General features: G+C 38.7%; 1 protein-coding gene and 1 long non-coding RNA gene across 2 annotated transcripts in view; one reads left to right on the top strand and one right to left on the bottom strand.

Annotated features, from left to right (window-relative positions):
* Window positions 1-20,044, bottom strand: part of PIAS1 (protein inhibitor of activated STAT 1) — a 153,831-nt gene extending 133,787 nt beyond the window's left edge. Inside the window, exon 1 of the mRNA XM_020982527.1 lies at window positions 19,950-20,044. Coding sequence (XP_020838186.1) covers window positions 19,950-19,973 — 24 coding nt within the window. The 5' untranslated portion in view covers window positions 19,974-20,044. The remainder of the gene's footprint in view (window positions 1-19,949) is intronic.
* On the top strand, window positions 19,561-26,506 carry LOC110205785 (uncharacterized). Its single transcript, XR_002323694.2, has 2 exons — window positions 19,561-19,890; window positions 26,155-26,506. It is a non-coding gene; the product is annotated as an uncharacterized LOC110205785 (long non-coding RNA).
* The last annotated feature ends 202 nt before the right edge of the window (window positions 26,507-26,708 follow it).

Genomic DNA, 26,708 nt, shown 5'->3' with positions numbered 1-26,708 from the left:
GTAGTTTGCTTCTGTCTGTTGAGTACTTAATGTGTTCCACTGGTCAATTTCCATTTTTTAATCAGTACCAAATAGTTTTGATGATTTGTGATGTAGTTTGAGACTTGGTAACTGCTAGGTCCCCACCCTACCTAACATTTTTTGTTATTTTCTTTGAGATTTTTGACCTTTTGTTCCTGCAGAAGAATTGTTATTATTTTGTCTGGTTCTAGTAATTCTTTGGTACTTTGATATGGCATTGAATAAGTAAATTAATTTAAGTAGTACTATCTTTTTTATTATATTAGAACAGCCTGACCATAAACAATTAATATTCTTCTAATTATCTAGATCTGTCTTTCTGTAATGAGTGTTATATAGTTGTATTCACAGTTACTGTGTGTCTTAGTAGACAGACTCCTAAACATTCTGTACATTCTTTAATTATTCTGAATGGAATTTATCATTTCCTGCTGTTTAGACATATAATTTCTAAGACTATTATACAAAGGGTACATATAACTTGCATTTACATGGGAAATATATATGTATGTATGTATGTATGTAACACCGAACTTCTTTATTTCAAAGATAGGCTTCAGTTTCCTTACTGGTAAAATCGGGGAAATTTAATTTAATTTAACAAAGCATTTAAGTGCTTGCTATACCACTACCCTACAATGTGTGAATACAAAAACCAAAACCATATAGTTCCTGCGGGCAGAGGTGAGAAGGGAGTTCATTTTATGTACAGTAGACAGGCAGTGTAAAGGCACAAACATGGGAGATAGGATGCCATGTTCAGGGAATAGCAAGAAGACCTATTTGGGTGGAATGTAGAGTGGGTGAAGAAAAAGAACTATTCCGAAATACAAGAAAGGTAGACTGCAGCAAGGATGTGAGAAGCTAGAAATGCCACTGAAGCATAAGCAGATAAGTAACACTGTCAAATCTGTGCTTTAGGCATATCAATTTGACACCTGTGTGGCAGAACTGGAGAGGGGAAAGCTTGGAGACAGAGACCATTTAGGAGGCTATCAAGATCTGAATTAGGATAGATGATGGAGACATCATGGAGGGAGAATCAACAAGACTGGCAGCTAACTGGTTATCAGGTTGGGAGAACAGACAAAGGTCAAAGACTGAGCCTATTTGTGAACCTGGCTGACTAAAAAGATGGTGGTGTCCTCAAGATCTGTGGGGCACCTTCTTAAGCATCTTTAAGCCAGAGCTAGCACCAAGAAGTTAAAATGACTAATTTGCCTTCTACCTTATTTTCCTTCTCCCAAATTTAATGGGAATTAAACTGGTAAAGTGGAAATAGTCCTGGACTTGAAGTCAGAAAAAAGGGATTCAACTTCCATTTTGACACTTAACCAGGAGAACCATCAGCAAATCTATTAACATCTCTGGACAACAATTTTTCCATTTGCAAAATGGCAATAATTTTTTTACCCCCACCCACCTCACTAAGTTAATGCAGGAAAAGCACAAAAACATTGGTGTGAATTATTATTAAAAATTAAGTCAGGTATATTTTTGAATTTATATTGATCCATGCTGTTTCATCCCTTACTAGCAAGGAAAACAAAGAATTTAATTAATTAATTTCATTCAATTTAAACATTTTTTAAAAGGTTATATATGTGCATCATGCAAAACATATCCATAACAGTCATGCTGTGAAAGAAATACCTCAAGAAAAATGAAGAAAGCAAAAAAAAAGTATGCTTCAATCTGTATTCAGACACCATCAGTTCTTTCTCCGGAGATGGACAGCATTTTTCTTAAGTCCTTCAGAGTTGTCTTGGATCACTGGATTGCTCTGAATAGCTAAGTCGCTCACAGCTGATCATCTTACAATATTGCTGTTACTTTGTACACAGTACAATCTCTTTGCAGCAGCCCATGCAAGTCTTTCCAGGTTTTTCTGAGAGCATCCTGCTCATTATTTCTTATAGTACAATAGTATTCCATCATAGTCACATACCACAACTTGTTCAGCCATTCCCCAATTGATGAGCAACCCTCAATTTCTAATTTTTTGCCCCCAGAAAAGAGCGCTATAAATATTTTTGTACATGTAGCTCCTTTTCCTTTTTGTTTGTTACCTCTTTTGGGATACAGACCTAGTACTTGTATTGCCAGGTCAAAGGGTATGAATGGTTTTATAGCCCTCTGGGTATAATTCCAAATTACTCTACAGAAGGGTCAAATCAGTTCATAACTCCACCTATACTACATTAATGTCTCATTTTTTCCCACATCCCCTCAAACATTTGTCAATTACATCTTCTGTCCTATTAGCCAATCTAATAGGTATGCAGTAGTACTTCAGAATTGTTTTAATTTGCATTTCTCCAATCACGAGTGAGTTAAGAGTATTTTTTCATATGGCTATTATCAATTTAAACATTTATGAAAAGGCAAAAAGAAATGATGAAAGAGATGGTCTCAAAGAAACTTGGGAAGATTGTTATGGGGGGTGAGGGAGAGGGAATAGGCATTATGAAGTGCCTAGTATGTGCCAGGCACTGTGCTAAGTAAGCACTTTAGAAAAAGGGTCTCTTTACTCATGACCCTGGGAGGTAGATGCTATTATTATCATCCTCATTTTATGGTTGAGGAAACTGAGGCAAACAGAGGTTAAGTGACTTGCTCCAGGATCACATAGCTAGTATCTGCAGCCCGATTTGAACTCAGATCTTCCTGACTCCAGGTCCAAGTCTCTATCCACTGTATCACCTACCAGAACAACTTTTAAAAGAATAACAATACTGTAAATACAAACAATTCTGACAATGCAATGACAATTCCAGGGGACTAATGATGATACATGCTACCTCTCTCCTGACAAGATTCAGAATGAGATCTATTTTTGGACATGGCCAAAGTAGGAATTTCTTTTGCTTGACTATGGATATTTGTTATAAGGATTTTGATTTTCTTTTTTTCCAAAGGGGAAAAGAAGGAAGGAGAGAAAATAAATGCCTGTTAATTGAAAAATAAAAGTCTTAAAACTTAAAAAAAAACCCATTAAGTGCTTACTACACCTAAGGTTCTACCACATTGGGGCCACAAAATGAAAAAAGGAAATAATTCCTACCCTTAAGTATCTTTTTTTTTAAGGCAATTAGGGTTACGTGACTTGCCCAGGGTCACACAGTTAGTAAGTATTATTTGTCTGAGGCCGCATTTGAACTCAGGTCCTCCTCAATCCAGGGCTGGTGCTTTATCCACTGCACCACCTAGCTGCCCCTACCCTTAAGTATCTTAAATATTACTGATTATACAAACACACACACACACAAAAACATCTGAACCCTCAAGGAGTATAAGGGTACAACTCAAACACACATGAACTAGATGGCACAGCAACAGAGTCAGGAAGCCTAAAGTTTCAAATCTAGTCTTAGATATTTATTAACTATGTAACCCTGGGCAAGTCATTTAACCATCTGCCCCAGTTTCCTCATTTGTAAAATGAGGATAATAGCACCCACCTCCCAGGGTTCTTGTGAAGATCAAATGAGATAATAATTGTGAAGCACTTAGCACAGTGCCTAGCACACAGTGTTATAGAAATGTTAGCTATTAATTTTTATTGTTCAGTTATTTTCATTCGTGTCCAACTCTTCATGACCTCACTCGAGGTTTTCTTGGCCAAGAGTGGTTTGCCATTTCCTTCTCTAGCTCATTTTACAGATCAGGAACTAAGGCACACCGGAGTAAGTGACTTGCCCAGGGTCACACAGCTAGTAAGTGTCCTAAGTCTGATCTGAACTCAGGAAGATTTCTTCCTGATTTGGCCCGGCACTCTATTCACTGTGCCACCTAGTTGCCCTAGCTATTATTAAGTATATAAAGTAAATTCAAGGTAACTTTTGGGGGAAAACACTAACAGCTAGTGGGGAAAGGCATCAAGAAAGATATGCACATAGGAAAGGAGCATTTGTGGTGAATTTTGAAGGAAATAGGGATTCTAAGAGGCAGAAATGAAGAGGCCATGGATTCTAGGTCTAGGGGAAAGCTTGTGCGAAGCTGGTGATGTGAAATGGCATGTCTAGTTTTGCTATACCACAGTCTGTGAAGTAATTTGTAATAAATCTGGATAGTCTGACTCCTGGTTTAGGGGGAAAGATATTTGAGTTCCCTTTCAGATGCTAATTTACAGACAGAACTAAACTTATGTCTTTCTGAATCTGACACTTGTATTCCCTTGGGCAAATCAATTTAACCTCTCCCAGCCTCAGTTTTCTCATTTCAAAAATGTGGATAATACTTGTAGTTCTTTTCTTACCAGGGTTGTAAGGATCAAATGATACTGTATGTGTAAAGTCATTAGCAAACCTTAAAATCTACCAAAAAAACCCAAAAAACCAACACAATTATTATGTTAATTGGGCTTCTTGGCTTTTACTCTTCCAGTCCATCAAACTATCACATAAACCTTAAAAACCTAAAAAGGCTGTTTTTCTCCCATGATTCTTAATACTCCAAAATTTTCAAATTTTTTCCAGGGCTGATAGGGTAAATCCTATACTCTATAATGTGGCATTTAAAGCCCTAACATTTTAACCCCATTCACCTTTCCAATTTTACCTCCCACTGTGGGAGTCAGAAAGGTGGTAAGATACTGGACTGCATCGCAATCAGAATACCTGGGTTCTCGCTCCATTTCTACCACTAATTTGGTATGTTAGTTAAATTTGCCTCTCCAGGCCTCAGTTGCTTCAATTGTATGATGAGATAGACTAAATCTCTAAAATTCTGACAACAGAGTGTAGAAAAGATTCCTAGTTCGGGTAATGGGTTAGACTAAAGGGTCTCTGATTTCCTATAATTCTAAAAGAACTATGCTGGAATGTAGTATACTTTTCAATTAGAGAACACACATGTGCAAGTTGTCTGGCACATAACAAGTGTTTAGTAAAGCTTGTTGATCCACTTGTGCATTCCTGCCACCTCACATTTACTCAAGCTGTGTCCACTTTCTGGAATATATCCTCTCCCTTTGGGCCTATTCAGATCCTACTTGTTTAAAGTTCCAATTTAAGCTTTCTCTGATCACTACAGCCACTGTGATCTGCTATAGTCCACACCATAGTTCAGCACTAGTTCCAGGCAGTAGTGATTAACTTTTATATTTAGCTAATGTGTGAGTTTTCTAATTGAAAGTTCCTCAAGCTAAAGATGTATTGCTGGCTTCTTTGCATTATTGTTTTTTGGGGGTAGAGAAGGGCCTGTTTTCTATAAGCACATGATAAGCACTTATAAATGTTTTAAATAAACTATGTGGATTTTAATTTCTTCTAGTAGTCTAAATTTTCAAAATTGAAAATAAAAATGTTCTGGGACAGTTTAAATAATCTACTGTCACCTATTACTGTGACTACATAGGAAGTTTACCTAAACCAGAATGATACTTTATTTCCAGAACAGTTTATCAAAGATTATTTTACTTCCTCAATTTTTCATTACATATGCCTGGCAACACTTAATCTTAATAAAATTGTTATATAGATACAAAATATTTAATGGGATTAACAACTGTTACCATACTTAGGGTAAACTGTATTAATGTGGTTTTCTTTAAAAACGTAACTGATAATAAAACAGTAAAGGGATAGAGCGCCTGTATGGGCAATACATAGACAATGCAGTATATATAACATTATGTATCTTTGGTTTGCTGAGTGGGAAAGCAAGAATGTTTTTAGCCTTATGGCATTGTGCTTAAAATAGGATTAAGAACTCTGATTTTATGCTTTATGATAAGTTTTAAACTTTTCAAATCAGTACAACCTTGAATCTAACATTATCAACATATTGTATGAAATGTTTCCCATGATTGTAAACTAAGTTTCTAGAAGACAGGGATAATACAATACTTACTTTGTACTGAGCACAACAATGTCATGTACATGCTAATGCCTAATTAAATAACACTTGATTAATTATGAAATTCTGATTAACAATAACAATACATGCATTCTCTTATCACATAAATTGTCTTATCTGTTCCACATAATAACCTTGAAGCAGGTAAGATAGGTATTATCATCCTTCTTTTTAGGCAAATACTTCAATTCAGGTAACATGTGAACCTAAGTCTTCTGAATCAGTCTAGTGCCTTTTCCACTGTGCCATACTGCCTTTCTATTTGTGGAGCTCAAAAAAATTATTTCAAAAGGTTTTTTTTAACTGAACAAAAGCTGTATTTTTTTTGGGTTAAGTACAGTACTGAAAACAAAATGGGTGCGAATCAACTGGGGAACAAATTGTTGCATAAGCATCTAATAGATTGTTATTACTTTGCAAGCACTATAGCCATTAGAAATGGCAAATATGACAAGTTCAATGAAAACTGGGAAGAACTGTATGAACTGATGCAGAGTGAAATGAGAAGATCTATGAGAACATTTGTGCTGATAACAAATTGCAAAGGAAAACAACTCTGGAATGTTCTAAGAATTGTAAAAAATAAAAATTAACACTGGTTAACGTAGTGATAAGTCATAACTTCAGGACTGATAAGGTCATGACACTCACCATTTTGGGGCAAAAAGTGATGGATCAGAGGTGCAGAATGAGACATTTTCACGCCAATGTGTTGAATTGCTTTGCTTGACTATATTTGTTATTGAGTGGCTACAGAAACATTAAAAATTATTTCAAAAGAGCACTGATAAAATATCTTAAGAGTACAGAAAACAAAAAAGTCAGACATGAACATGGCAATTTTGGTAAAATTGTATTTAAACTTAATTTATACTGTACAATTTCATATATAATGCTTTTTGCTCTTCTTTGAATACTGAAATGTTCACATTTGTTGATAAGTTCATAATACAAAAATACCTAATAGAATAAAAATTAAAAATGAAATAAAGCCATAAAAAAAATACAAGGCAGCTCTAACATGATGAAATTGAATAACCTACATTGTAAGGAATGAGAACCTCATAGCTTGTCTGAGATTATGTGTGGTAAAGTAATTTAATACATTTTTACTTTCTGAAGATATCATTCCAAAGCTCTCATTTTACAATTGAGAAAACTGAGGGTCAGAGAAGGGTAAGGTACCTACTCAGTTACTCATTCAGTGAGTTAACCAGACCTCAAATTAGAACTAGACCTTTCCTACAGTGACAAGGCTCTCAGCTTTCAGTCCCTCCTCTTTTCAATCTAATCTTCTATACCTGCAGCTCTCAAACTTTTTGGTTTCAGGATCCCTTTATGTTCTAAAAAATATAGTTTTTGTTTATATGGGTTATATCTAATCAATATTTAATTGTATTAGAAATTAAAGCTGATAAATTTTAAAAGTAATTTTATTAATTTAAAAATAACAATAAAACCCACTACTTGATAACAAAAATATCATTTTCATAAAAAATAACATCATTTCTGCGATAACATTTGTTTTGAAAATTCAAATTTGTTTTAACCCAACTGATATAGTAGATAGTAGGAAATAATTTGTGCATAAGTGATTTTCACATTTGCTTTCGCAGGATTTCCTCCTTCAGAAACAGCTATACCACTTTACAATAACTCACAAGGTATAATAAATACTTCCTTTGCCTACTCCCGCAAGCAAACTTTAAGTCTCTATCAAAGTAAAGTGCCATATTTAATATATATCTTCTGGTGAAGTAGGAGATGTAATGTAGGTGGGAGGAGGAGTAAGCCCAACACCTCCCCCCCACCCCCAGTCCTTTACTCTTGCTCTCAATGTTGACTTTAACCCTGCCACCACTATTATAGTAATAATGTATTTCTTAACCATTTAACATGTATAAAATTGTGTTGCCATTGTTACTAGGTTCCTCTCTTTCTTTGTCACTGATAAAGCTTTTGAGTGCTATAGTCCTAATTCCATTTTTCCCATAAACTCTGTGGTTTTTATTGCTTGATTTTGCATAGCTGCAATTTTTAACACTATGTATTATAGCATAATTGACTGTATTTTCCAAAACAAGCCAGTGAGAAGAGTGGCACTGTTTTATATATATTTGCAAATCTCTTTAATGTCTGGCTTAATAGAAGATAGCTAGATTCTCCTATCTACTTCTATATTCAATCTGTTTCAATATGTTGTTTTGAAGTATATGAAGGAAATCCAGACTCACAGATATGTAGATAAAAAAGGAAGGAGTATTTTAACAGGTAAATAACATCTTAGTATTATCATGAAAATCATTTTGACCTTAAAGACTCTTTGAAAGGGTCTCAGGGACCTGTAAGGATCTGAGGACTACACTTTGAAAATCACTACTCTATACCAATGGTCTCCAAAATGTACTTGTGTTTCAGGAAGGGAGGGGAGTGGTGACCTGACTGACTCCAAGGGGTATGTAACCAACAAACAGGAATGTGGGAATGAGGGTTGCATTCAACCCTTCCCACAACACACAAACATGGGATTTGTCTCTAATACAACGCCATTATTCTTATCCTCTAATACTCCTCTACTCTTTCCCTTTTCCCTTCCCCAGTCTCTTGCTTTTTAGCTCAGTCAACCATAGGGGGCAGTTATAACCTAGTTCTCCACCCAGGAACCCACAGCACCAGCTATGTGCCATTGAGGAAATCCCTTCCCTTTCCCAAATACACAACCTCTGTCCTCTAAATCACCGGGCTGGCTGCAGTGGGCATCCCTTGAAAAGTAGTGAACGTTGAACTATGGGGCAGTAACCAGGTTAAGAGCCTTCTCCTTTTATTTTAGGTAGAATAGAATGAGTATCATATGATGAGCAAACAGGGATGATGTGTTTGTTATAGGATCTGCATTAAAAACCTACCTTTCTTTTGAACTTCCCAATTTCTGAGCCACTATCCTATGAATTAGTCAAGTTCACAACTTTGTTGTCATCTTCCATCTCTTCAACCCACAGATTCAGTCAGTTGCTAAATCTTGTTTTTTCTATCTTCACATCCCTTCCCTCTACTTACATAGCCAGCACCTTAGTTAAGTCCTTCATTACCGCTTGTCTGGACTACTGCAATAGGCTCCCAATGCAATACATTCTCCACATGGCTGCCAAAATGAATTTCCTAAAGCAATGTTTGTTCATGTTGCTTCCCTATTAAACAAACTCCAGTGACTCCCTACTGACTCTAGTATTATCGTATATTTTAACATATATTTTTTGTGTAAGTTTCATAATACCCACAATTGTTAGTACAGTATTACATATAAATAATTTATAAATAAGTGAATGTACACATACATATTTGGGGCCAGTCAGTGCTCAAAATGTTTTACTGCTAGGAAGACACAATCAAAAACTTTGCACATAGCTGCCAAAATAATCTTCCTGTGACACAGGATTGACCATGTCACTGCTTTGGTCAAAACACTTCTAAATCCTTTTATTGCTTGCTTCCTGATTAAAATATAAATTCTCAGCCTGGTTCTTAAGGCCCTTCATAATACGGCTCCATTCTAACTTTCCATCTTTAGTTCACACTATTCCCAGTCACATACTTAAATGCACTATAGTCAAACTAGACTTGGAATTCTATGAATTGTACAAGCCTTCCTTCATCTCTGGAATATATTACCTCTCTTCACATCTCCGCCTCTCAGAATCCTTACCATCCTTCTTGGTTCATCTTAGATTCCAGCTTTTTCTGTGAAGCTCCTGATTCTATCCCTCCCCTCCCCAAAAAGAATAAAATCATCCTTCCTCTCACAGAGCTTACACTTTATCTAAGGAGACGTACATACATAAGTACGTAAAATACAAAATAAATACAAGGTAGCTAGGGAATTAAGAAAGACTAAGCGTAGATGCTGTTTGACAAGAGATAGAGGTATTATTGTTTTTTCCCATTTCTAGAGATGTTCTGCTTTCTATATTTCCTTCCCTCTCCCCCAAATAACAAGCATTTACTTTCTCTCTTCCACGCCACCTAAATAAACAAATAGATACATTGAACCCCTAGAACAAGTATGCACAGTTAAGGAAATTTCTCATTGGCTATGTATCATTCTGCCTTTAGAGTCTCTCACCTCTATGTCAGGAAGTAGGTAGCATGCTTCATCTCTGATCCTCTAGAATCAAGGCTTGGTATAGCATTGATCAGAGTTCTTAAATCTTTCAAAGTTTTTCTTTATGATAATTATGTCATTATTTACTTGGTTCTGCTCATTTCACTCTGTATCAATTCATATGAGTCTTCCCAGCTTTCTCTGAAATCATCCCTTTTGTCATTTCTTAGGACACAATAATATCCATTCCATTCACATGTGTAAGTTATTTAGCTATCCTTCAATAGGTGGGCATTCCTTTAGTTTCCTGGGGGTTTTTGCTACTATAACAAGCACTACTATAAATATAGGTCCTTTTCCTCTTTTTTTTTTTTTAATCTCTTTGGGGTATAGACCTAGTTAGTGGAAAAGTATGCATAGTTTAGTGACTTTGGGGGCATAGCTCCAAATTGCTTTTCAGAATGGCTAGATCAATTAACAGCTCTACCAACAGTGCATCAGTGTGCCTATTTTCTCAAAGACCCTACAACATTTGTCAGTTAGCAACCATTCATTAAGCACTTACTATGTGATAATAAGCACTGGGGATAAAGGTGAAGAAAAGCAAAAAAAAAAAGTCCCTGCTCTTAAGAAGCTCACAATCTAATTGGGGAAGACAACATGCAAGTAATTATGTACATACAGGATAAACTTTCAGAGGAAAGGCACTAAAATTAAGGAGGACTGGAAAAGGCTTCTTGCAGAATATGGGACTTTTGCTGAGATTTGAAGGAAGCCAAGAAAGCTGGAAGACAGTCAGTGAAAATGCAGAGGGTTAGGAGGGCAGTGTGGGGAGACAAAATATCTTATTCAAGGAAGAGCAGGAACGCCAGAGTCACTATATAAAAGAGTACACCGTCTTTGCCTCTCTGATGGGTGTGAGGCAGAACCAAAGAGCTGCTTCCCTAATTTGCATTTATCTAGTTATTAGTGATTTGGAGCATTTTTCACATGGCTATCCATAGCTTGGATTTCTTCCTTTGAAAACTGCCTTCTTATGTTCTTTTTACCATTTATCTACTGGCAAATAGCTGGAAGAGAAGAATTCTATGAGATAGAGAAGGGAGAGAATTTCAATCATGGAAAACAGCCAAGTCACAAGATGAGGTACAGAGGAACAGAGAGGTAAAAAGTGATTCTCAAATGTATATATGCAACCTTACTTAATTTCTCTACTGAACTCCAGTTCCATGTCACCAACTGCCCATTCAAGCTGATTGTCCTATAAATATCTGAAACGCCAAAGTAACCCACACCTTCTTCACATTTACACATGCCTTCAGAATCCTCGTCCAAATTTCCCTATTTCTATCAAGGGCATCACCAGTAACATCCTAGTTCACAACCCCAGAGTCATCCTTGACTCCTCATTCTCCCTGACCCCCACACATCCAATTAGTTGCCTGTCTTTTCCCAATACACCTTGGATTTAGCCAATTCTCTCATGGCCACCACCCTACCTCGGTTCGTCTCTCAGTGGGACTAGATTTGACTTCAAATTGGTTTCCCTGTTTCCAGTCTCTCTCTTTTCCAAAGAATCCTCCACACAGCTACAAAAAAAAAATTGTAATGGCTCCTTATCTTCTCTAGGACCAAATACAAACTCCTTTTGTTTGGCATTTCACAACCTGGCTCCCCTTTAACTTTCTAGATTGGCTTATTACTCTTCACCAACGAGATGGTCCACCCCAACTGGAAAGAACATTCCATCATCTCTCATCTCAATACCTGTACACAGGCAATTGTGCCCTAGGCTCCTCAGCACTGACTCTTGGAATCCTTCTTTCCACCTAGATGGACAAAAATTTTTATAGCATCTCTTGGTGGCAAAAAATTGAAATTGAGGGGATACCCATCAGCTGGAGAATGGCTGAAGAAGTTGTGGTATATGATTGTGATGGAATACTACTGTGCTAAAAGAAATGACAAAGGGATAGTCTCAGAAAAACCTGGGAAGATATATATGAACTGAGCAGAACCAGAAGAGCGCTGGACACAATAACAACAATATTGTGAAAAGACCCGGCTACCTGGATCAAGAGGATGATCCAATTCCAAAGGACCTTTGATGAAAAACTATTGATCTCCTGAGAGAAAACTGATGAACTCTGAGTGCAGACTGAAATATACTTTTTTCCACTTTACTTTTATTGCCTGTTGTTGTTGTGGGGGGAGGGGGGTCACAATATGGATAATAAGGAATTATGTTTTTAGAATCCCTTTTCTCCTTTAAAGCTTGCATCAACTGCCACTTTCCTTACAGGGAGGCATTTCCAGATACCACCCACCCTGGGGGCTAGTGCCTCCCCACTAAAATTACCTTAGATTAATTTTGTTTTGCAAATAGGTATGAATACAGGATGTGCTCAGTCAACTCTTAATGCAAAGGTTCTTAACAGGGGGTTCATCAACTCCTTTTTAAAATATACTGATCAACTGCATTTCAACATAACTGCTTTCCTTTGTAATCCTATTTCACTATATGCATTTAACAACATTATTCTGATGAGTCCACAGGTTTCAACAGACTGCCAAAGTGATCTAGGATACAAAAAAAGCCTAAGAACTTGTTATACCTCACCACCACTACCCTCCCTCGAAAAAAACACTGTCTCATTTTTAAGGTATATTTTAAAAATAAAGTTAGCTATCAATTTTCAAATGAAGTTTCATTATGCTTTAATTTCTTCCATATGATTACTAAAAAGAACATCTTTCATGACTTGAGTACTTAAATGTTTGCCTTAAAAAAAAATTCTGAGTGCATATCCTAAGAGGACCTAGAGGACATCTATTTTGTATATATATTTTATATGCACCTGTTGTCTGCTATATAGAACATAAGCTCCTTGAGGGCAAAGGCCATTTAATTTTTTTATTTTACTCCCTTAGCATGTGATATACAGTAAACGCTTACTAACCAACTGATCTAAAATACAGTAATGCTATGTCTGACTGAATTTTCCAAAGCAAACAAACTTAAAAAAGCCCATTTCATAATTTTCTTTTAATCTGTCAAGTATATCCATATGGTAACTATAAAGGAAGTTTATTTTTACCTTCTGTAATACTGCTTTTCTACGTAATTTTTAAAATCTCAGGCTTATTTAGAGGTAGTGGAAATAACAATGTAAAACCACCATATGCAAAACAAGAGCTAAGGAAAATTCTTCAGCCTCATCAAGAATATTTCATCTAATGAAAATATTCATTCACTACATTTCCCAAAAAGTCTCAAGAGTCTCCTAAAATGAGAGACACATATGTAAAAATGGAAAAATATGATTACTGGTTATAAATTTAAATGGCCTTTCTTGTGAAGACAGCTCAAGAAATGTCCATAATGACTTTAGCAATTGGAGAACACTGTTTATGCCACTTGGACCACCATTTCTATTCAGTTTTTTTGAAGCCATAAGGGCTCAGAAATAAGGCACCTTACAATATTTCTACCAAAGTACATATATTTTAAAGTCATCTTTTAAGCAATTTCAAGTCACTGGGCCCATAAAAATTCCATTTATATCACAAACTCTGAATTGGCTCCACCAACATTTTCAATTCTTTTTTTACTTCAACCCGCCCAGATATATGTGTGTACACACACACACACACACACACACACACACACACACCCCCCACACACACACCCTTCTATTAGCTTTCAACATCAGGGAAAAAACCCAAACAAACTAGAAGTACAGATTACTCACATTCCCATAAAAGTTAATCAAAAAGAAATTTTGAAAGGTAATGCATTAAATATTCTTTTTATGCAGGTTTTTTTTTTAACTTGATTTGAGTCCCTGGGCCAAGATAGGGATTTAAGGTTATTTTATTGCTATAATGAAATGAGAATAGAGCATGCCTCTCCAATGAGAAGAGTAGAAATTGTTAGGTTTTTTTTCCCCTACAGCCATTATTCAGGATCTTATTAAACACTAAAAAGTGGGATAATGAATGCCAAAGAATCCTACCTCTGCTTCTTACTACTACTGTTCCTTCTCACATACCTGGGCTTTTGTTTCTTTATTTGTAAAACAAAAGAGCTGAACAGTATCAGGGGTTCTTAGCCTTTTTTGTGTCATAGACCCCCTTTCATAATCTGGTAAACCCTTCTCAGACTAATATTTTTTAATATATAAAATAAATACAAAGGACTACAAAAGGAATCAATTAAATTGAAATAAAATTTTGTGTGTGTGTTTAAAGTTGTGTTTAAAGTCAAGAAGTCCTAGACTCAATTATCCAAAGTCCCTTTATGTCCTATGACACTATGGTTACATGGGTGTTATTTCATGGTGGAGAGGCCCACTGTTTGAAACAAGTTTTGTGTTTTGGAAAGTAGTGTGGGGTACAGTGGAAAGAGCAGAAAAGAAGCCTGGACAATCAGAAGAATCACCAACTTTTGGAGCTAAAGAAGCCTCAGCAGCCATCAAGTCCAACCCATAACTAACCCAGAATCCTTACTACAATGCCTAATAAATGGTCATGAAGACCTAGCTTTCAGATTGCAATTGAGCATCAGTTACCCCTGCCTGTTAAGGTACCCCCTTCCACTTTTGCAACTTCCACACTCATAGTTTTGCCTTCTATGGCCAAGAACAGAGGGGTCAGCAAACTACAGCCCATTTTGGCCTGCTGCCACCAATTTTGTACAGCCTAAGTGCAAAGAAAGTTTTATTGTATTTTAAAATGTAAAAACCATTCTTAACTCATAGCCCATACCAAAAAAAGGCCACATTAATTCTTTTTTACTGTCATATTACACTACTGATCTACCTGGAATTTCTAGCCCACTAAAATTCTCAGATTGTGAGGTAGATTGTAGGGGTCTTGAAAGTCAGCTTAAGGAATTTAGTAGACAGACTCAGTGATGCTATTTGAGCAGGTGAATGATTTGATCATAGTAGTTCATTATAAAAATTAGACCAGTATTAAGGGGAAGGGGGTGAAAAGAAGAGAAAAAGAACAAGGATTTAATATAAGCATCGTGTTAAGTGCTTTACAAGTATTATCTCACTTGATCCTAACAATAACAAGCCTGAGAAATAGGTGCTATTATTATCCCAATTTACATTTGAAGAAATGGAAGCAGAGTATCTGAGGCCAAATTTAAACTCAGGACTTCCTGACTCTAGACCTATCCCTCTACCCACTATGCCACCAATCTCCTAAGTATAGTATGAAGTAGAGGTTCCCAAACTTATTTGGCCTACGCGTCACCCCCCCCCTTGAAAAAAGATGCTCAGTAGCTCCCGAGAAATCTACTTTCTACCCTTTCATGGTTTTTTGGAAATTTGCATCATTTCAAAAAAAAATAAACATTTTTAATGATGCATCTTAAATTTAATAGTTTATTATAAATTTGTGAGGTTTTTTCTTGCATTGAAATTTTGATGACACAACATTGTGCGATATAACCACATAGCATTGCATTAAATAAGTCATCACAGGAACATATTCCTGCCAATGTATGCTAGACTTCCCCACAATGCACAACACAATCGCCTGCCAACACTTGCTTGTTAAGACCTGCCAGTGGACTTGACCACTGATCAGTTATAACTTGCATTTTGTGTGTTTATTTGGAAAATAATGTAACTACTACCACTTTAACTTTGTTACACAACAGATGAAACATGTATGAATGGTTGTTCAAAATTTTCTTTTCTTATGCTTCTACCATCCCCTTATTTTTATTCAACCCCCCACCAGAAGCTACTATTGCCCCCCCCCAGATCATTCCGGCACCTCCAAGGGGTGGTATGCCTACTTTATGAACCTCTGAAAAAGAAGTTTGGTTTAGAGGTAGAGAGACCAATTTTGGTAGATGTTGAAACAGTCCTGGAAAGGAGATGACAATCTTGGGCAAGTCACAAAACTTCCTGGGCCTCAGTTTCCTAATTTGTAATATAAGGATTAATACCTGCTCAATCATGTATCACAGGGCTGTTCTGATGATCAAAATAGGATAATACACAGGAATATAAACTACTATGATGAAGAAGCAAAATGCAGGCTTAAAAAAAAATTATATCCCACAAGACTCTCCCAAATCTGGGGTCTCAATAATTCTTTCTAATTCCTACTTCAACCAGACCCACTTTATTTTTATCCCTAGCTACCAGCAAGAAAGGGTACAATTACCCTGAACTTTCAAAAGCTTCAGCAAGAAACCCTGGAGCAGCATGTTGACGGAGTTCACCAGCAGAAACCCAAGGTTTTAATCAGCTATGGACCCAGTACTAAGCACTACTGCGATCAACAGGGATTACAAGGGTCTCACTGAAGAGAAAGACAATACAATCACCAAGGAGTAGAAAGGGGGAGGAAAGGAAAAGAGGTATTTCAAAACAATTATGTGAAATACTTGAAAAGTGAAGTGTTTTTAGAAATTGTTTTAAAATATTGTTCTTAACAAGGATGACAGAATAAAAATTATCAAAATGTGGTACTTAAAAGCAAGTTATAACAATTTAAATAAAATCCATGAAAACTGTCAGATGTAAATGTACGTTTCTAGCTAAAATAAAAGCAAATAAGTTAAAACCACAAAGATTAAAATTAAGTGGCTACTATTTTAAAAGAGTTTGAGCAACAGAATTTAATCTTACTCCTTAGAGGTCATCCTAAAAAGATTCTCACCAAATGCATACATTCTTCTATCCTTTAAAAAAATTCATTAAGCCTTGCCTTTTCCACTGCTTTTCCTGAGTTAAAGCAGCAATACTATTTGGTTTGAGTTTTAATGTTGAAAACATCTGTACAAATATTTTTAAAGTACCAAAGTAGAGATACATGAAGCTGTCAAATTATTAACTGCCAAAATAATTGGGCCCTTATAACCTCCTGATCTAAGAGCTTGTGTAATAAAATTCTCACTCCCCTCCACATTTTTGCAAGTATCTTTTATGGATGACCTCTAATGAAAGATTTTTGTTTTTTTTTTACGAACAAATGTGAAGACCAGATTCATTTTGATGTGTAGTACAATTTGCAATCTAATTTTTATTAGCAATATCCTTAAGTGTTGTAGCTTGTATAATACTGATAGCAAAGGTGATGAAGATCTCTCTGGTTTAACCATTTGATCTTTTAAGCCCATTATAAGTTAAAAAGAGGTCACTGAAAAGAGAAAGGTGAAAAAATAATCATGACTATAGTCAACAGCAAAATCTACTGTGGGTTTGTGGGCTAAGGAATTGGGCTCAAAACCTCAGGATCTGAACTGTTAAGAAAGTATTTTTGCCCAGCATTCCAAAAAAGCCCCTTAACTTATCACAGAAAGCCTTAAGTTTACTTGCACCTTCTTAAAAAAAAAAAAAAACAGAATATCAGAAATTTTCTTAAAACTTGAGCATTAAAAAGAAATCAAGATTTCTGCTAAAAGTAGTTTAGATCTCAATGCATAGAAATCTTTCAGTTAAAGGAACACCACGTTTGGACCATCCCTAAAATGTCGACAAATTAAACTACAATCAAATATTAACATGATTTGTCTGTGTGATTTACATCAATCAAGCACTTACAAGTTTTAAGCCTCCTGTATTTCTCACAACGTCAAATAGTTTATTTAACAATTAATTCCTTAAAATTAAACAATAGAGGAACATCATGGCACCAACAATTCCTTTGCACAAAATGAATGTGAAATTTATATCTGAGATTGTAGAGAGATTTTATACCTTTCTTTTGGGTGTGGAAATGACAATTCCTTTTCAGATATTTAGCTTCAATCTAATACTGGTTCATTTTTGTAAATAGAGATTTACCTAACAGAAATCACACCAGGGATCAGCTCTATCCCCAAAGGCATTTTCTTAAAATGTGAAAGAACAAAGAAGGAAACCTCCCCAGCATGTGCTTTGCATACTAGCTTCTTAGGACAGCATCAAGGGTGACAATATAGGGAGCACAAGCTTTCCTGCTTTATTCTGTGATCCATGTATAAAAGAACTCATTAGCCAACATTCAAAAGAGTTCCCAAATGATGAATAGAAGGCAAAGATCACAGCAATCTATTGACTATATTTGCAAGTATGTAAACCTACAGAAAAATTTCTGAGAATTTGGTCTCAAGTACTTTTTACAGTTAAAGTTCTCCAAACATTCAAATTCCCAAGACTTCCTGATTAGTCTTTTTAGATGTTCCCATTACACAAATCCCCCCCCCGTTTGAAAGCATAGAACATTCTCTAATTCAGATGTTTTCAAATAAATGTAAGATCAGAAATAAACTAAAGGATGTAATGACAACTGAAAGCTAATGTATCAACATATACTAGGAAGTTTTATACTGACAAGTAATTTGGGGAAGGGGGACGGAATTATTTTCTAGCAAGGTTTTGCTGAGAGGGAAAAAACACCCAAATACAGGACACTTTTTTAAGCTTAATTTTATAAGAAAAACATAAGTAACACACCTTAGTCTTTCACCTCAGACTGGAATTCCCCTTATCAATTATTCTAAATAAGGCTTCCGCCAAAGATTTTACGATTATACATCCCAATTTTAAGTCTCTGACAGAAATTGTCAGCCCCCTCCCCGAGCCGGGAGAGTGCCGGCTACTTGGTTTGCATACGTAAGGCCACTTATGAAAAGGGAGTATCCGGTTCGACGCCTCAAAATACAGCTCGGTAACTTAAACACGTAGCAACTAAAACACAATTACTGAAGCAGAACCGCATATATCCAAATCCAATGAGGAGCCGGTTCCTCACCACCTACCTAGGCTACCCCCTCCCACCCCCCTCGTGCAGCACTGCACTCGCTCCGGTGCAGAAGTAATCATCAGGTAAAGAAGTAGAAGAGTGGGGAGGTCTATCGGGAAAATAATGACGTGAAAAAGTCAAGCTTTTGCCTTTCATTTCGCGCAGCTGGAGGAATTGACACAGGTGGGAGGGGGAGCGCGGAGGAGGCGCTGTTGACGAGGGGGCTGGAGAGGGGAGGAGGAGAGGAGCTCGTTCCAACCAACATGGCCAGCAAGATGTCCCCAACAAACAAAAGGCAACCGGGGATATAAACACCGACCATTCACCTCCATCAAGGAAGAGCATCGCCATCATGGTGGGCACAGACCCCACGCCCCAAAGGCTGACCTCGCCCTGAGGACCACGCGTGGGACTGGGGGGGGTGGAGAAGGAGGAGGTCGAGGAGGATGGGGGTGTCGCGTCGCCTCCCCCCAGCCCCGGGGAGACAGGCACCCTTGACGGGGGGCTCGCCCACAGCAGGCAGAAATCCCTGGCCAGGGGGACGAAGGGAAGGGGCGGGCGGCGCGGGCCCTGGCGCTCGCTAAACTTTGCTGGAGGATCTCCTTTTCCCCCACGCACCGCGCTTCCCCGCATCCGAGGGGGCAGAGCGAGGCGCCTCCTCCGGCAGCGGGCGGGCCGGGGAGAGCCGCGTCCCGGGCTGAGGGGGAGGCCAGGAGAGGGGCGGGGCGGCCGGAGACAAGTTCCCCGGGGGAGGGGAGAGGGGGCCGCAGCCGAGCTCCTGACAGGAGCCCGGGGCAGGGAAGGAGGAAGAGGAAGCGGCGGGGAGCTTCCCCAAACCCGCACCCACCCCCGCCGCCCCCGAGCCCCGGCCGCCCGGGAGCTGGGGGAGAGAGGGCCGGCAGCGCCGCGGCCGAGCTCCCCGCCTCCGCACCCCCGCTCTCCGACTGCCCGCCTCCTTCCCCGGCCACCCCCGCCCGAGGCGCCCACAACAATAACACGCCGGGGACCGGACCCGTCAGCGCCCCCGAGCCGCCCGGGGCCCGCGGCCCGCCGCTGCCCGGCCCCCTCCGCCAGACCCAAGCCCGCCCCGCTCCCCCTCTCCAGCCTCAGGTGTGCCGGATCCGGACGGGCCCCGGGGCTTAGCCCCATTCCCCCAGGTACACGCAGCGCCGTCTCCGCGGCCGAATATTAGAAGTGAATTCGAGCTGCGCTTTACCTTTAGTTCCGCACTGTCCGCCATCTTGCGACTGTCAGCGCAGGCGCAATGAACCCCGCCGGGGGCCGCGGCTAGTCCCGCTCCCTCCCCTAGCCTGGCCCCGCCCTCGTCACCGCCCCTTCTCTTTCCCTCCACCTCCCGGACCCTCCCAATGCGTTCGGAGCCCCGCCCCCGGCACGCACAGCAACGAGTGTGGCACGTACTATTTAAATAATGGCGCCAAGAGGACTGGTTTGACAGTTACTCCCCCCTCCCCTCTCCGCCCCGCCCCCCCGGTAATCCATCTGTTGAGCGGGGGAGTGAGTGTAGGTCCTGAGCGCAACTCCCCCCCACCTCCTCTGCCGGACGTGAACCCTAATGCGGATTTCTGGGGCTCACAGGTCATCATCCAAGGAATCCTATTAAAATAGCAATAATGTCAGGAAGAAAGCATCAATGACTCCCTCGGTAGCAGAAACACCAGGACTTGGGTGGCCGGGAGTGGGGAAGACTTTGTGCACATCAGTGGCATCCCCACTCTTGATCACTCCCACTGTGAGGGGGCCACGCACTTCCACTTTCAAGGAAGGCTCCCAAAGGAACTCCCCCACGGTCACTCAGCCAACAGGTTCAGAGGCAAGACTCGAACCTGCGTTTTGGGGGCTCACAGTTTTTTATCCATAGCTGCTCAGAGGAGCTTTGTACACCTTAAAGGACTAGGGACCTGGTAGTTTTCAATTATCTTAAATTTCAGGGCCTAACTAGCATAATGCCTCTGCTTTGTTTGTAGAATTGAATACAGAATAGACCATCACAGAATCTGAGTGGGAAGGGTTAGTCAGAACACAGATTAAAGATGTAAGATGGAAATGAGGTCCTTGTATTAACAGAAGAGCTTTGATTATGGTTTCCTAAGTAAAGGCTTCCCTCCTAGGATATGAATCAATCTGGATTCAAATTCAGGTCTTCTGACTCCAAATCCTTTTTGGCATACCTCACTGCCTCCGACTACATTAACTGTTTTCCGCTTTAGTGTCTGTGTGCTTCTCTATTTCTCCTTTAATTACATGGCACCATACTGCTTTCTGGGGCAGCTAGGTGGTAACAGTGGCTAGATCACCAGACCTGTCAGAAAGAATGGAGTTCAAATCCAGCCTTAGGTGCTAGCTTTGTGATCCTGAGCAAGTCACTTAATCCTGTTTGCCTCAGTTTCTCATCTGTAAAATGAGCTGGAGAAGAAAATGTCAAATCATTACAGTATCTTTGCCAAGAAGATGCCCAATGGAGTGCCAAAGAGTCCAAAGGACTGAGCAACAATAGACTGCTTTCTATTGTTATTAAAAATTTTTTGGCTGTGTCTGGTCAGACCAAAGAGATAAGTTTTAGGGGAACAAGAATGTTGTCTGATATTCCTTTTCTATGTATCCACCTTTTTGGTTCTCCACAATCCTGGAAATGGGCTCATGCAGTTAGTCAATAAGCATTTATTAAGCTGATTATATTTATCAAGCTTATATATGTACCAGACACTGTGCTAAGAGCTGAGAATACAAAGAAAGACAAAAAATTCCTGCTTTTGAGGAGCTAGCAGTCTAATTGGGGAGATAACATGAAAATAATTATGTACAAATGAGGAATATACAGAACAAATTGTAGATAATCAATAGAGGGAAGGCACCAGCATTAAAGAGGATCAGGTAATGCTTCCTACTGTAGAACTTGGGATTTTAGCTAGGACTTGAAGGAAGCCAGGGAAGTTGTTTCTTTACAAATATTTCTGAAGTTCTGAAGTGAAGACTTTGGTCTTGTGGTCAGTAAGTTTTTCTCCAAGTTTTCCCTACATTACCCCTTCCTCTTTCTCTGCTCTTCACCTTCTTCTGCCAGCGCCCCACTTCTGCTCTTCCTTAATCTTTCTGTGCCAATTTTTTGCCTCGGAGCCGATATCATTCAACAATTCAATACGTATTTATTAGGTATCTAATATACAAGGCATTGTGTTCCACGGTGGGGGTACAAAGCATGAATGAATAAAAAAAACCTGTGCTAAGTCCTAGGGATAAACAAAACGAAACAAAAAAACCAACTACTTCTGCAAGGAGCTTACGATCTTACTAGAGATAGCATACTGGGGAGTTGGTGACTAGGCAGGTGCACTTTGATTCATAAAGCTACTGGGATGGTAAGGGAACTAGATTGACATACATAAAGAAAGACTGACACCAACATGTCACACCATTACCAAGATAAGGTCAAAATGGGTATATGATTTAGACGTAAAAGGTAATATTATATGGGAGCATGGAATAATTTATCTGTCAGATCTATGGATAAGGGAAGAATTTATGACCAAACAAGAGATAGAGAGCATTATGGGTTATTAAATAGATAATTTTGATTATATTAAATTTAAAAGTTTTTGAATGTAGCCAAGATTAGAAGGAAAGCAGACAACTTGGGGGAAAATGTTTAGCAAGTTTCTCTGATAAAGGCCTCATTTCTCAAATAGATAGGGAACCAAATCAAATTTTTAAGAATACAAGTCATTCCCCAATTGAAAAATAGTATCCACCTCCAAAGGATGAACTGATGGAGTCTGAACACAATAGAAGCATACTTTTTTCCAACTCTATTTTTCTTTGGTTTGGTTTGGGTTTGGGTTGGCTTTTTTTTGTCTGTGTTTTCTTTCACAACATGTCTAATATGGAAATGTTTTGCGTGGCTGCACATGTATAACCTATATCAAATTGCTTGCCTTCTCAATGAGGGGGATGGGGAGTGATGGAGAGAATTTGGATCTCAAGATTTTAAAAAAGAAGTGTTAAAAACTTTTACATGTAATTAAATATTAAAAAAAGTTTTTAAAAAGATAGATTGACAGATATATTCTATTGACACAATAGAATAATAGATTGACACAGTCCACATAGGAAAAATGGCAGAGTTGATTTGACCACATGGTTCAAGATTCCAGAACTGGACAGAGGAGGGAAGGGTGTAAATGCTAAGGATCAGGAGGCTATGGAGTAACTGGCAGGAGAGAAGCGTGAAGTGAATCATAGCTAGGACTTTGCTGAAATACTCACTAGTCAGACAGGCGATAAGGAGAACCACTGGGCAGAATTTCCTCTGGGCCAGAGGTTCTTAACATTTTTGGTGTTATCGACCCTTTTGGCAGTCTTGTGAAGCCTATATAAACCCTGTCTTATGATAATGTTTTGTTGCCTATATTAATAATTGATTGTTCAGTCGTGTCCAATTCTTGTGACCCCATTTTGGGGTTTTCTTGGGAAAGATACTAAAATGGTTTGCCATTTCCTTCTCCAGCTCATTTTACAGAAGAGGAAACTGAGGTCAACAAGGTTAAGTGACTTGCCCAGGGTCACACAGCTGGATCTGAACTCATAAATGTGAGCCTTCTTGATTCCAAGCCCAGTGCACTGTGCCACCTAGCTGCCCATTAATAATTAGAAGAAATGCTAGATTTCAGTTAGAAGTTAATGAAAATAAAGGTGTATTTTCCCCCTCTAAGTTCACAGACCCCCTAACATCTGTGCATGGATCCCACATTATAAACCCCTTCATCAAGAGCATCTCTGAGGTGGGCAAGAGGTGGTGATCCAGGAGGCTGTGGAGATGGTCCTCTAAAGATGCAAGGATACAAAACAATTCCTACTTTTAAGAAGTTTATGTTCTATTCTAACAAATATATGGGTAAACAAATGCAAATTATGTACAAAGTTGCATAAAAATTAGTTTAGTAAAAAGAGAGCATTAATAGTTGAAGAGATATCAATCATATACATATGTTTAAGCAAAATGCTATCTTTTCAGCAGCGCTGGCATTTTAAGCCTTATTTCTAATTATGGAATGAAAAGCTTTGTTCCAAGTTAAAACAATGTAGGGCATGTTGATTGATTGATTGAGAAGGAAATGTAAGCCTGGTTCTTTCTGTTATCCCTGAAATCACAACAGAGCAGATAGACGTGTCGCCTGCCCTGCCACGTGCAAGGCCCCCTTGCTCTTGACATATTGAATCATGTCCTTATTTATCCATAGTGAATGTCCAAACACAGCTGATGCACAGTTCTTCTGAAGGCTTGACCTCATAGTTGGCTTCTCGCTTCAATAACTGAATTGAATTGAATCAGATGTACACTCTTGGAGCCCCTCTCTCCATGACATCATTCCCTTAGATATAGGGCCAATAGTAAGAAGGTGGATCTAACAATTTCAGATAACCCCCACATTCACAGCAATGGGGAGCTTGTAGAGTGACCTGTGGTGGTGTCTGCATGTTCTGTAATTTTTTTTAAGGTCACAAAACAAGTGCAAGAAACAGCTGTGGTCTGCAGCCCTCAGAAAGTCTACCTAGTGTCCTGATATCAGAGGGATTTATGTGGTTGGCTTCACGGAAGGATCTGATCATGGAACAGACTTTTGAAAGAGTTCAAAAGCAAAAATACTCCTAGGATTTTTTTTCTTAAGGTAAAATTATGGCAAAGTCTCTCTAAAATTGATAAACATCCCTGTGCCATAGTGAAAGTTAAGGTTCATTTAAATAAGGGTATTTGAGAAATTCAGAACTATGCAAGCTCAGAATACAGCTACTAAAACTCAGATAATCTAAATTTTTCAGAATATAAAAAGTAAAGATCACCCCTTGGAGGATTTTAAATAGTTCGAATAATTCAATTCAATTCCACTAAAATTTAATAGGAATCTATCATGTCCTTCCTATTTCTACACATTTCTTCCATATTTCCTGCCCTCCCACCATCATCTTCAACCCTCTCCCTATTCCAAATCCCTCTTTTGGAACAAAGCTCAGAAGGAATCTAGGGGTTCTGAGAGGTATGAGGAGTATATTCCAGACATGAGGGACCACTTGGATGTACAAAAGGCGTGGCAGAGAGAGATGGAATGTTGTTTACCAGGAACAGCTGGGAGACCAGTGTGAGGGAAAGTAATATAAAATAACACTGGAAATGGAGGTGTGAGCCATATTGCTATGAGCTTTAGATGTTGGGTTGAGGATTTTATATGTTGACTGGAGCTATTCAAGATTTCTGAGAAGAGGAGAGAATGGGAGACATCTACATTATAGAAACATTACCCTGGCAGCTTTATGGAGGGCAGATTGGAGAGGGAAGAGGCTAGAAGCAGATCAATTAGGAGATCCAGGAAAGAGGTATGAAATTGATTTTAATTTATTTTGTTAATCAAGCTAACATAGATTTAATATTCTCCCTCATCATATATGCCTAAATTCCCCACTCTTTCAAGTTCACTCAGGTTACCTCAAGTCACTTGGGTCATGATTCTACTCTTGTGACTTGTACCCCCACCCTTACATTATGACTTGTACCCCTACTATTAGTGGCAGCAAGGTGGCACAGTGGATAGAGCACCAGGCTTGGAATCAGGAACATCTGAGTTCAAATATAGCCTCAGACACTTACTAGCTGTGTGACTCTGGGCAAGTCATTTTACCCTGTTTGCCTCAGTTTCCTCATCTGTAATGGAGAAGGAAATGGAAAACTACTCCAGTATCTTTGCCAAGAAGAGTCAGATAAGTCTGAAACAAATGAACAACAACAACAAACCACTATTCCTGTAACTTCACCCATCACCCACTTTCCAGAGAAACTTGATTAACCTAAAGGTCAGTCTCATCAATTTAAAACTGTGGTAGCAATTCCCATTGCCTGTAGATCAGAGGTTCCCAAACTTATTTGGCCTACCACTCCCTTTTCAAAAAAAATTGCTCAGTGTTCCCCCTGGAAACCTTTAACCCTTTAATGTTTTGTTTTTTTAATTTGCATCATTTCAAAAAATATATTTTTTTTAAAAATGATCTTAAATTTAATAATTTATTATAAATTTGTGGGGTTTTTCCTACATTGAAATTTGATGATGCAATATTGCATCATGTAACTGTATAGTATCATATTGTAAACAAGTCATTACACGCACATATTCCTGCCTATGCATGCTGTACTTTCTGACAATGCATGACATGCTGGCCTGCCAACATTTGCTTGTTAAGACTTGTCAGGGGATTTCACCACTGATTAGTTATAACTTGTATCTTGTGTGTTTATTTGGAAAATAATGTAATCTAATTGTTACATAACAGATGAAACATGTGGGAATGGTTCTTCAAAATTTTCTTCTCTTCTCTTCTTTCCTTGTGCTTCCACTGCCACCTTATTCATTGCTCTCCAGTTGCATCCTAGGCTACTACAGACCACCTGGATAATTCCAGCCACCCCCAGGAGACATTTTGGTCCACTTTGGGAACCTCTGCTAGACTAATCCCTTCACCTAAGGATCAATCTCATCTTCCAATGATGTTATGGGAAGGAGCTGAGATGACTCATCCCACTTCCTCACTGAAACATCTAGCCAATCAGAAGAAGACACACCTGTGTTGCTGGAAATTTGGCTCTGTCATCTTGTTAATCACTATAAAAGATCCTACCATCCCTAACTTGGGGTCTTTGCTCATTGAGAGACCATTTGCTCCATTTATTGGCAATTGCTAGCCTTGCTAATAAAGGATGATGCTTGGAAGTTATCTCTTGGTATTTCTTTCCCAACAGAGGTAATGAAGACTCAGAATAGGATAGTGGGAGGCTGTATGAGTGGACAGGATAACGTGAATGCTTCTCCGTGCTGAAGAAAAAACTATTCAATGAAGTATATCTGGGGAAAGGAAGGGAAAAACCTATCTGATCAGCAGACAATGTATAATGGTAGAAAAAGCAATAATCTAGGAG

This window comes from Phascolarctos cinereus, unplaced genomic scaffold (assembly GCF_003287225.1).
Source record: "Phascolarctos cinereus isolate Bilbo 61053 unplaced genomic scaffold, phaCin_HiC Scaffold_3;HRSCAF=262, whole genome shotgun sequence".
NCBI lineage: Eukaryota > Metazoa > Chordata > Mammalia > Diprotodontia > Phascolarctidae > Phascolarctos > Phascolarctos cinereus.
This window is presented reverse-complemented; position numbering and strand designations above follow the sequence as displayed.